Here is a 12,305-nt window from a genome sequence, read left to right on the forward strand (position 1 = left end):
TAACAGTTCCCATGATTATTTGGGGAAAGCCATGTGTTTTAAATGTATGGTGTGACTTTGGCAGATGGCAATTACTCCTAATTAACTGATCAAGAGTAAAGTTATGGTCTTGCGAGCATAATTTGACTGTAAACACTTTGTGTAGAGACAGTGTCACAGCTGGGTTCTGTGTAGCACTTTCTGGAAAGTTTTGCATACTTTGTGCACTGAACAAAAAGTATGTAACAGTGATATAGAGGAACTTTACAAGTATTTTTCCAGCCCTGGTCCCTAGGTGTCCCGAGTCCTTTTGAGCCTTAACTTAAGGTACTCCCTCTATTTGCTCTACAGCAGGGGTGTCAAACTCAAATTCATCGGGGGCCGCGCCGCCGCTAGAGGGCAGACGTTCTCTGGCTTGTAGGCTGCCACGCATGCGCTGAAGAGGCGGCTTTCTTGTGTCAAAAAAAAAAGAGGGAGAATAAAAGGTGAAAGCTGGCGGCTGGCAGCGGCTACACGGGCCACATGACGAGGTCTGGCGGGCCGGATTCGGCCCGCGGACCTTGTGTTTGACACCCGTGCTCTACAGTAATCAGCCTTATGCACGTAGTTTTCAACCTTTCAATTGATCCAGCATACTTATACAAACATAGTAGTTATACTGGATTTAAACGTAGAGTAATAGGTACCTATAGCACAAAACCATACCTTTCTTTGAGTCACTGCCAACTGGTCTCTCGCCTTCCTTATTCTCCTGATTGGCTCGGTCCTTCTGCTTCTTCTTACTGGCTGCATCTTCCACGCCCCGTGCTGCTCTTCTCTGGCCAGGGATGCTGGCACTGTTGGACATTTTCAGCCGTTTGGATGAGACAAACGGCCCGCCGGGGTCGGTGACAGAGTCTGGGTCAGGGGTGCGACGTTTTCTTCCCGAGCCAGCTATCTTGGCGATTCTTTGTGGTCAATCTCTCTGGCAAGGAACAAATGCCTAGGGGGCACATGGAGGAACACAATGAGTAAGGGTGGTAGCAGAGGAACGGCAAATACCTGTGCTGTCAGAAGCCTTACTGAAGAGCTGTACACACACACACACACACACACACACGTAAGACAGGGAAAGCCAGCACAAATGTCTTTGCTTTGAAAAATGAATACAGTACTACTGATCGGAATGGGAAGCACTGCCTATTCAAGGAAGTGCCATTCAAGGCACGGTCTTATCTACACGCATTTTGAGATGAGGATTTTATTTTACATTGCATGACCACAGTCAAAATGTACCAGGCAGTATTTCCGTAAGACAAAAAGTCATCCTGGTGAGGATCTAGTTCTACCAGAACAAATGGGTGGCTCAGTAGTCTGTCAAAGCCAGAGTGCTGTTATCTGATCCCTTTCCATTCCTGGGTGCAATAGAAACAGCTGAGCACAAGACTGTTGATTTCCATGCGGGTTGTTGCTGCTTCAGAAACGATTATGGTTCTTTGAATGGGCGCAAAAGCCAGTAAAATTTCCTTTAAGTTACGGAGTTCCTGGGGCTTTCAAAAATCTACCAACACCCCTCCATTTGGTTGTCCATTTGAGTGCCTTGCATCTAAGAGGCCAGTTGCAATTTAAATATTCATCACATCGTTACATCAATACAGTAAAAGCAGCTCTCTGAAGAGGTAATCAGAGACACCCCTGCTTGTTACTGCCAGCCAGGGTGAGCAATGCAGGCTCCCCACTGCACTCCATGCAGCTACTGGCCAATTCCCTTTCCTGCTAGCCTGCCTGCCACTATCAGGTTAGCCAGCTCAGAGACCTAAGCTGTCAAATACCAGTTTCACTCTCCAGCACCTCCCATGAACAAACAGGAAAAGCTTAGGCCAGGGGTCAGCAAACTTTTTCAGCAGGGGGCCGGCCCACTGTCCCTCAGACCCTGTGGGGGGCTGGACTATATTTTGAAGAGAGAAAAAATGAACAAATTCCTATGCCCCACAAATAACCCAGAGATGCATTTTAAATAAAAAGACACATTCTACTCATGTAAAAACAAGCCAATTCCCGGACCGTCCGTGGGCTGGATTTATAAGGCGATTGGGCCGGATCTGGCCCCCAGGCCTTAGTTTGCCTACTCCTGGATTAGGCTGTCAGAAGGAAGCCAAAATTGAATGCTTTACTTTTTCAATTCAGTTATAGAGAGCCTTAACAGGGTCTTCCCCACTTATTGCCTCCTGGGCACAGTACAGTGAAAGTGAAGCCTAGGAACTCTTACTTGGAAATACCACCTAGGTTCAAGAAGTTAAATTTCAAGGATAACTGCCTGCACAAAGGCCAGATTACGTATGTACCTCAAGAGAAGCATGACCTGAGCATCAAATATGATACAGACCAGACAGGAGTTTCCTTGCAAGAAGCACACAAATTCCCACCCAAGAAACAACATTTTTGAAGATGTAACCAGGCAATTACGTCAAATTCCCTGGAGCACAAAGGGACAACAAATAGTCCACAACTGGCAGCCTTCATACGCAACACCAGGTCCCCTGAATCTCCAATGAGCTCACTGAGCCACTACTTTGCCCTTCCGTCACCAGTATAATCGTGCTATATTTTGTTGCTCCTGGTGAGCTTAGTACTCCCCACCATTCATGGGCCTCAGCAAATTGGATTACACTCTGAATGTGAAGTATTACTAGGAAACACAGCAGTCAGGACTGAGGTACGCAGTAACATTGACAGCTCCAAGTGGCAGACCTTACAGATGGGTAGGAACATGGACACCTCCAGATTTAGGGGGCCCTGGGCAAAGTGGTCCTCTAGTGGCACTCCTCCTCCATGGATGGGTCTGCTTGATCTACAACTGAGTTGCTGGATCTAGAGACCATTTTGATTTCCTATAACATCCCCAATTCTGGTCAGTGTGAGAATTTAAAATAGCCTCTAGACCCTGCTGCCCAAATAAGCCTGTGTGTGTGTGTGTGTGTGTGTGTGTTTTAAAGGAGGGTCTAGGGCACACATCAACATATGCCTGGCAAATGGCCCAAGACACCAGGTGAAAACTGGCACACAACTTAGATGGAAAACTACTACTCCAAAACTTTTCTACCAATTACAAAAGACCCCTGCTTTTCCATGTGTTTTCTGCCAGACAGTATACTGCTGCCCATGATTAACCTTATATAAACTTTATATAAAAATACAGACTCATAGCCTTTCAGAAATGCTTGAGAATTTCAAAGGGCTCTTCCTCACTAAGAATTCTAAGCTATCAACTCCAAGCCCAATTCAATCCTCCCAATAGCCAAGTATGAACAAGACAGAACACTCCATGAGCCAGAGTTCCCTTCCCATTAAGCTTAAAGACACGCAAACCACTCCCAGCCAGGAGTCCATGACTCAGGTGTAAGCCTGAGATAAAATAATAGCCTCTAAGGCAGTAGCTATGATGAAGGAGAACAGAAGTGTGAAAAGCTCTCCAAGTCTGAGCAATAAAGGGCACTACATGCCACAGCTGGGCACATCCCAAACTGCGGTGCCTTCCTGAAAACACACTGCACAGGGCTGCATCACTACAAAAGGAACCAAGAACTAGCACCTGGCTCTTAAATGTGAATGCTGATCTGTTCTGAGGGTAAGGAACAGCAACTGCTTTGAAATGGGTGGAGGGGGAAGAAGGCCTAGAGTTTCATCCAGGATTTATCTCTTCTACTGGGAGAGCCAGTCATCAGCAGGCACAGTACATTCTAACCTGTAGAAGCTACACCCATGGGATCCAGTAGTTACAAAGTCAGTGCAGCTGGATCCTGGTTTCCACCCCGCACATAGTCTTTAGACCAGTGGTTCCCAAACTCTTTGCCCCCCCCCCCAAAGAGACTATTCAAAGATTGCTGAGATTCCTGGCAGACCACTGTTAAAAGTCCAAATTGCCAGCCATCACTACATCTTGTGGTGGCAAGTTCCAGTGAATAATTCTTCCTTCTCAGAAACATCCAGCTTCTGGAATACACTAGAACATAACCAATAAACTCCCATTTCATCTTCAAAAAAACTCTTCCACACCCATTTCCCTCTCCACATAAAATCATGTTTACATAATATGAAAATCTTTTGCAGTTAATCCTGCCACAAAGCAGGACTGCCCCATAGATCCAGACCACAGTGCCTAGACTGTGAACAAAGCTCAGCTACTGAGTCTTTCAAAAGCAAATTTTATTGGGAACAAACAGCACTATTCACACACACACACACACACACACACACCAGAAACAAATTTGGAAAGCAGCAAAGAAGGAACTGCAGAAGAACAAGCCTTCTTAACTGAGCCATCCCCAAAGCAGTAGAACAAAATTTAGAGCCTTCAGAAATGTATCCTATGCTGCCTAAAAACAAAGACAGTCATATATGTTGATTTTGTATTCTTTCCATTCCTAATGTTTCCAACCTTAAATACATTTATGCACATTACCATATCCATTTGCTAATTTTTTTATTTAAAAAAATCTTCATGAAAATTCATCAGCATTTTGATTCAAATTTCTCATGTTTGTTTGCAATTTTGCTCAGATGTTGACCCATAGAAGGCTAGACTGCTTTACAGATTTGATGTATTTTTATTCTAGTCTTCAGCCAAAAAGGCTCTCAGAGTACTTTACAAATTTCAATGAGAAGACGGCTCCTGCTCTCAGGCTCACAATCTAGTAGATGTAAAGTGTTTTAAGCACCCAGAAAATACATTAAACACCTGTTCATTGCTACTACATGGTTAACTTTGGCACCAATAAACCTTGTATTTATGATGGTACCCCCCCAAAAAAACCCCTGAAAGGGCTAATGTACTCCTAAAATAACTATCTTTTTTGAGCCCCTAATCTCACCAGCTGAGGTTGAGGTCTCATCTAAGTTGTTGTGGCACAGTTGGTTGCTATAACATTGCCTCTGGGCATCTGGTTGGCTGCGAGAGCTGTTCATCTCATGACACCAGCAACAAAGCAGCTACGCTATTTTCACTGCACTGACCTAACCAAGCCACTTTCTTTCCCACACTTTCGGACCTCTCCTTACTTCTCGCCAGTTGGCATGAGCCACATGCCGCAATAATCTCCACCGCCTGCTTCTAGGAGCCTTTATTTGGAAAGAAGAGCAAAGGCAACTCCTCGGGTTTTGTAGCGCGCAACACCCCCCCCCCCGCCCAGCTTCTTTCACAGAGTCAGCCCATGGCCTAGAAAGCCATATCCTCCAGCCCCACAATACACCCCTTATTCCCACGTGTCTGGAAAAGTCTCCTGCGTGGGGGGGGGTGCAACTTGCGCACTTGGGGACCCTGCCTAACCCAGGTGCCTCCGCTCACCTGCTTCTTGGCACCTGACAGCTTCCTACACGACAGGAAACAGGGGCTGCCACAAGCTCCTCAGCCTCTGAGGTTACACACACAGCACCTGCAACAGCATGCAACGCTGCAGCCCGGCCCAAAACCACGGGCCCTTTTTGCAGCCACTTCTTCGGTCCCTGTTGCAGGGGAAAGACCATGAGGGTCAAAAGCGGGCCCACCTGCACAGTGACAGCTCCTGGATCCCACCCCTCCCAGCCGAAAAGGGTCACACCTGAGGGAGGCCAAGGTGTGTGGGGGGGGGAACTCTCCCCGCGACCAAGAGACGCGACACGACCCAGTCCCTCAACACACTTATAAACCCCCCTCACACACACAAATACACGGATACACCCCCTCCCTCCTCAGTGACTCCCCCCCCTCCGCACCTCGACGGAGGCCCCTCCCCCTCCCTCAGGGCTCACCACCCCGCACCCTCCCGCTGACGGGCCCCGCCCTTGCGCACCTTCGCCCGCCGCGGCTTCGCCTCCTCCGCCCCAACAGTCACTCGCCGGCACCCCTCCCCCACCCCGCCCGCAGCACGCACGCACGCACGCGCGCGCACACACACGAAGGGCCGCGGCAGCGACTCTCCCCCACCCCCGCGGTTTGTTTTTGTTTCGAGCCGAAGTTCCGAGCTGCGTGGGGGTGGGGGTTGGGAAAGGGGAGAACTCAGGAGGAGCCAGGCCCGAGCTCTCGTGACGTACTTCCGGAAAGCCGGCGTCGCTCGGGGCCACGTGACGACGAGGAGGAGGCGGCGCCGCTCGGGGCACGACGAGGCTGCTCGGGTGAAGAAGGAGGGAGGGAGGCGTGGGGAGAGAGGGAGAGCCGATAAATAAATAAATAAAGTGGGCGGCGTCACGTGGCGAGGGGGAAAACGTTCTCTCTGCGCACGCGCGCTTTGGGGGCGCGGAGGAATCTGCGCCGTTTCGCGTGGCGTCACAGGACGAGCCCATGGCAACCGGGCTATAAGTAGGCCGGGTAGCAACGGCGGGGCCGTCAGGCGCTGCTGGGCGAGCTCTGGGGTGGCTAGTCCGGGGGTGAAGCGTGGGCATATGCGACAAACTCTGCTGTTTCCGAAGCTGCAGTCGTGTTTCACGTCAAATTTCATACTTTCACCCCTTGCTTTCTAATTTCAGCGCTTTGTAAGGGTTTTGTTTTTCTTCCTGCTTTAAGACGACTTTTCCTCAGTTGGCTTCGTAAACAGCAAGGCTGACATAAAAGCAAGACTTCGCTGCATCTTTCCCCCATTGTTTTGGTTGTGTTTTTTTCGCCCGGAGGAACAGACCTGGAACCGATTTTTTTGCATCCTGCCAGTGTTGATATTTGGGGCCATAATCCCCCTTTTTTGTCTTAATGGCTGGGAAAAACAGTTACAGGTTTGCTAGTATGTCCCCAAACGGTGCAAAACAAAAAAAATCCTTGTGAATAAAACAGATCCCAAGGTTTTGCCCCATCTACTGACTGGGTTAGGGTTAGGTTCCCTTTGCTGCACTATATATTGAAACACCGTTTGCATATTTTGCCTGCTAACAGACACTGAATAATAATCAGTCGGATCTCTCTAGTAATGCTTCTCAACACCCTTCTGCTTTGCCTATTAGGACTAATATGGTTCCTTGCAGATACAAGCATCCCAATTTTATTCTGTGCACAGAAGACGGTGTGGAAATGCATGTGTATTTACAATAATATATTTTCAGATAATGTCTGTGTGTGCTTTCATCATGAGCAAAATTTATTTATGTGAGTGACAACATTACTTACAAACAGCATTAACAAATGCAATCCGTGCAAAAATATTCTCAAGAGGCTTGCAGATCATATTTTGATGTTATCGGCGAAAGCTTAATTTCTAACAAAATAAGGCTAGGTAGGGAAAAAAATGGATGAAAATGTAGCATCTGTATGGTATGACGATGTTTAATATTAAGAGAATCATATTATTGTAAGACTCAGAGCTATCAGACAAGGAGAAAAAGCTATTTAAATACAGGCAACTGTTTTTACCACTGAATCAGACCACCAACTACATTGTCTACAGTGATTCTCCAGGAGTTTTCAGACAGGAGTTTTCCCCAACCTTACTTAGCCTCCCCCGCCTGTGTAGATGAAAGTATTTCAGTGGATGTCGTTTGCATGATAAGCTACACCTGCTGAAATTCCCTCTGCATTAAAGGTACAGGAGCTTTGACCTCTTTTAGATTTGGCTACACTACCTGAGTATAGAGCTAGGGCCTGCTTACCTGCCTACCATGTACTTTACCTCTGTTCCTGGATGACAAGGTTTTAATAAGCAGCTTTATTTCCACTTGAGGATAAAGCCTTAGCCTCTCTTGCCTCTAGCAAATGCCAGTTCCCACTCCTTCCCTAGATAAAAGGCAGGATGTGTTGTGCATGGGAGGCTAATATGAAGGGCTGGTTAGCAGTGAGGGTGGGGTGTGTGAACCCCATTACAAGATAGTGCTGAACTTGGGTGTCATGTAGACCCAACTCATAAAGGGTCAGGGAAGCTTTGTATCTGGAAAGTAGTTTGTTGTCTGAATTCATCCTCATCGCACTATCTGTTGCACCCAATTACTAAGCAATACAGCAGTTGCATATTGATAGGAAGCTGTAGTACAGTGGTACCTCTGGTTATGTACTTAATTCGTTCCGGAGGTCCATTCTTAACCTGAAGCACCACTTTAGCTAATGGGGCCTCCCGGCGCCGCCACCACGTGATTTCTGTTTTCATCCTGAAGCAAAGTTCTTAACCTGAGGTACTATTTCTGGGTTAGCGGAGTCTGTAACCTGAAGCATCTGTAACCTGAAGCGTCTGTAACCCGAGGTACCACTGTACTCACTTTGGATAATTATGATTTCCCCTATATTTCAGCCTGTTCCTGTTTGCTGGAAATCAAAACAAACTTCCCCTGAGGTAATAAACATAGCCTGTAAGCCTATTGATTATATGTACCGTTTTAGACTGTACTAGCTTTTGCATTTTTTCTCTGTACAGGTAACTTGCAACTTGCACACATTTAACCTGCACACATTCAGCTTTATGCACTTGGCTACTACTACTACTACTACTACTAATAATAATAATAATAGGTGGTGAAGGGGATGGGTCAACCCTGCAATTGAACCTAGTGTGTTTTGACTATATGTGAATTTGGCTTTATGCATTAATCCCTAGAATGCAGCATTATCCCTGGAATGTAACCTGGGGATAAGTTGAGAGTCACCTGTACTTGTCACTGATAATATTGTTTTCCTATGTAGTTTGCATCATGTTAAAATAATTATAGATACTCGTGGATTTGCACCTCATCTACCTTGTGTGAAGTTAAATGGGTACATACATCTTCATGTAGCCACATACAGTATTGCTGAAAGGCCAATTTGTCGGTGGTGGTCAGAAACATTACCGAAAGAGAGAGATGACCAATTATGATGTAGTACCTGACAGCAATATCTGACCTCAGATATGCAGATGACACAACCTTGATGGCAGAAAGTGAGGAGGAATTAAAGAACCTTTTAATGAGAGTGAAAGAGGAGAGCGCAAAATATGGTCTGAAGCTCAACATCAAAAAAACGAAGATCATGGCCACTAGTCCCATCACCTCCTGGCAAATAGAAGGGGAAGAAATGGAGGCAGTGAGAGATTTTACTTTCTTGGGCTCCATGATCACTGCAGATGGTGACAGCAGCCATGAAATTAAAAGACGCCTGCTTCTTGGGAGAAAGGCGATGGCAAACCTAGACAGCATCTTAAAAAGCAGAGACATCACCTTGCCAACAAAGGTCCGTATAGTTAAAGCCATGGTCTCCCCAGTAGTGATGTATGGAAGTGAGAGCTGGACCATAAAGAAGGCTGATCGCCGAAGAATTGATGCTTTTGAATTATGGTGCTGGAGAAGACTCTTGAGAGTCCCATGGACTGCAAGAAGATCAAACGCATCCATTCTTAAGGAAATCAGCCCTGTGTGCTCACTGGAAGGACAGATCGTGAAGCTGAGGCTCCAGTACTTTGGCCACCTCATGAGAAGAGAAGACTCCCTGGAGAAGACACTGATGCTGGGAAAGATGGAAGGCACAAGGAGAAGGGGGCGACAGAGGACGAGATGGTTGGATAGTGTTTTCGAGGTTACCAGCATGAGTTTGACCAAACTGCGGGAGGTAGTGGAGGACAGAGGTGCCTGGCGTGCTCTGGTCCATGGGGTCATGAAGAGTCGGACACGACTAAACGACTAAACAACAACAACAACACCTGACAGCAAAAAGAGGAAGGAAATGTTGGTATATAATACACAGCAGATGGACTAAAGTTTTGGGCTTCATAAATGGTTTTTTATCTAAGCAATATTTGAAAAAACAAGTTTCCCCTCACATACACACATTTTGCACTGTCAATTCTACTCCCACTGCCCCATTTTGCTTCCACCAATTATTTCATTATATGTGGAATTCTTCCAGGCATTGTGAACTTTCTTGGTTCCAAACAAGGCACATTTTAAATTGGCTGGGTGCAAAAACTGATTCTAGGCCTGTGTGCTCACTGCATCCTGTTCAGAAAAGGGGGGAAGTTTAGGAAAATGTTCAGAGCACATCTTGTCTAAGGATAATTGTGTTACTGGCTACCTAAATAAACTTGAGAAAAATTAGTACTCGGTAAAATAAAAACCACTTTCTGTACAAATTTTCCTGTTTACCTAATAACTTGCGTGAAAAAAAAGCCCTACTTTTATAAATCACCATGATTGTGGGATCAACAGATTAGCCGGTGGTGGTTATAGACAGAACTAGCCCATGTTTAGCGATCTTGCATCTGCTCCTATCACAACAGTCTCTACATTCTTAAGACAGTGGCAAAATAGCTAGGATGCTGACACCTAGATCGGTACCATAGCAACCACAGTGCTGCCATGGCAACCAAATAGATGCCAGTCACTGACAGTCCTGGTATTATGTGCCATTAGCACTATGGCAACGGGATTGAAATGAGCTAGTACTGTACCATTAGCACCAATGCCCTGTCAACCATGAAGAAACTTGAGAAGTGACACTGAGACCGAAACACTGCCAAAAATGCCACGGGAGACTTTGAGACTGTTTTACCTCGAATATTAGAGGTCCAGGGATAGTCAAGATGGTGTTCTCCAGATACTGAACTACATCACCCATCATCATCCCTGACCACCAGCCATGATGGCTGGGGATAATTACAACCCTCATAAGCACTATTTTATTATTAACTGGTGATAACCTTGCCCGACACCACAGCAACACAACTGAGAGCCTGCCAACGCATACTAGTTATATATCCTATCTGTGACTGACAGCATTCCTGTTCTTTTTAAATTGTGTTGCTTCGAGCAAGGTACAATGTTGCCACCAAATTGGTTCACATCCGAATGGATCCAGTGCCTACAAAGGGAAAGAGGAATTGACAGCCACAATCTCTGTACTCTGTGGCTACTCTGCTGCTTTTTCTGTTGGGCTGGAAAACTGATGTTCTGTGGCTCCTAATCTGTATGGGTGCTCAATATTTTTTTTTCTTCTGTACCTGTGAAGTCAGCAGCTCGAAAGATTCCTAAGTTTCTCCTTAGCATGAGAGATGAAGAGCTGTGATGAACAACTTCAAATTTAAATACCTGAGCACCAGAACTGTTGCGTAAGAAGAGTTTGGATTTGATATCCCGCTTTATCACTACCCTAAGGAGTCTCAAAGCGGCTCACATTCTCCTTTCCCTTCCTCCCCCACAACAAACACTCTGTGAGGTGAGTGAGGCTGAGAGACTTCAGAGAAGTGTGACTGGCCCAAGGTCACCCAGCAGCTGCATGTGGAGGAGCGGAGACGCGAACCCGGTTCCCCAGATTACGAGTCTACCACTCTTAACCACTACACCACACTGGCTCCACATACTATGCCTTTGTATATCCGGTAGCAGAGGGATAAGCAGCTGAATTAGGGCCTATAACACCAGCATGGGATGGTAATGGTTGGCAATGTCTTGCAGTACCACTTCCTTTTTTCAAAGGAGGCGTAGCTTTTGGCAAAGCCCCAATGTACTCATGAAGCTCCTGTTTAGGCAGGCTTCTCTATGCCCTTCAATGCGAGGGTCAATGAAATGAAGACATGGAATGGCTCAATCTATTATGAAATTACAGCTGAAGTATTATGAACACCATCACTCAAAACACCATTTTGGCCGGCCACATATCCCAAGGGTGTTGTAGTAGTGGATTTTGTGCATCGGCAGGGTATTGAACTGGGTCAATGTTTGTTTTTCTTTTTAATGTTTATATTATTAACTTGTAAGATATGGATTTGGTTTTTTGGTTTTTTGAATCTTGATTTTTGTGTATTGTTATTTTTCGATATTTTTCGTGTTGTTGTGTGGAAAATACTAATAAAATTTATTTATTTTTTAAAAAAAGAACTGGGTTACCTTTGAGGTTCCCTCCACCTCTATGATTCTGTGGGGTTTGGGTGTTTTTTTGTGTGTGTGTGTTTTTTTTGGATAGACAGCATTTTTAGTGAGTGTTAGTGATAACTGCAGCAAAGTTCTAGTGTGTATGTGTGACCTGTAGCCCTTCAGATGCGAATGAACTACAACCCATAGTCAATGCTGCGATTTGGAGTCCAAAACACATTCCTCACCCATTCTAATGGCTCAAATGTCATGGATTAACACATCACCACCATCATAATTTTATTATTTATACCCTGCCCATCTGGCTGTTTCCCCAGCCACTCTGGGCGGCTTACATTGCAAACGACAAGGCAGAAGAGGTAACTGAGGGCAATTCATCTTTGGTAAGAAATCAAGACATTTCAGCCACCACAGAGCAAATCTATTTTAACACAAAATTGCAGTACAGGACAGACCTGCCCTATTAGCCTTGCCCAAGATTATTCCAGTAGGGCAGCACTGGTGTTGGCCCCCTGTGTGCTGTCACAGGTACACATACAGTGGTACCTCGGGTTAAGTAC

The 12,305-nt window shown here is 45.8% G+C and overlaps 1 protein-coding gene across 14 annotated transcripts in view; it reads right to left on the minus strand.

The window, feature by feature from the left end:
• The window catches only part of USP19 (ubiquitin specific peptidase 19), a 42,040-nt gene extending 35,925 nt beyond the window's left edge, over positions 1–6,115 (minus strand). For 3 of the 14 annotated variants that reach the window (XM_053378451.1, XM_053378447.1, XM_053378449.1), the window contains exon 1: positions 685–1,918. In XM_053378451.1, the coding sequence (XP_053234426.1) occupies positions 685–826 (142 nt within the window). In that variant the 5' untranslated portion in view covers positions 827–1,918. Of the gene's footprint in view, positions 1–684; positions 1,921–4,829; positions 5,141–5,302; positions 5,613–5,786; positions 5,800–6,027 lie in introns of those variants that run through there. The other 11 variants (XM_053378448.1, XM_053378450.1, XM_053378446.1 and 8 more) reach the window with 9 other exon arrangements.
• Between the last annotated feature and the right edge of the window lie 6,190 nt (positions 6,116–12,305).

Source organism: Podarcis raffonei, chromosome 2 (assembly GCF_027172205.1).
Source record: "Podarcis raffonei isolate rPodRaf1 chromosome 2, rPodRaf1.pri, whole genome shotgun sequence".
Lineage (NCBI taxonomy): Eukaryota > Metazoa > Chordata > Lepidosauria > Squamata > Lacertidae > Podarcis > Podarcis raffonei.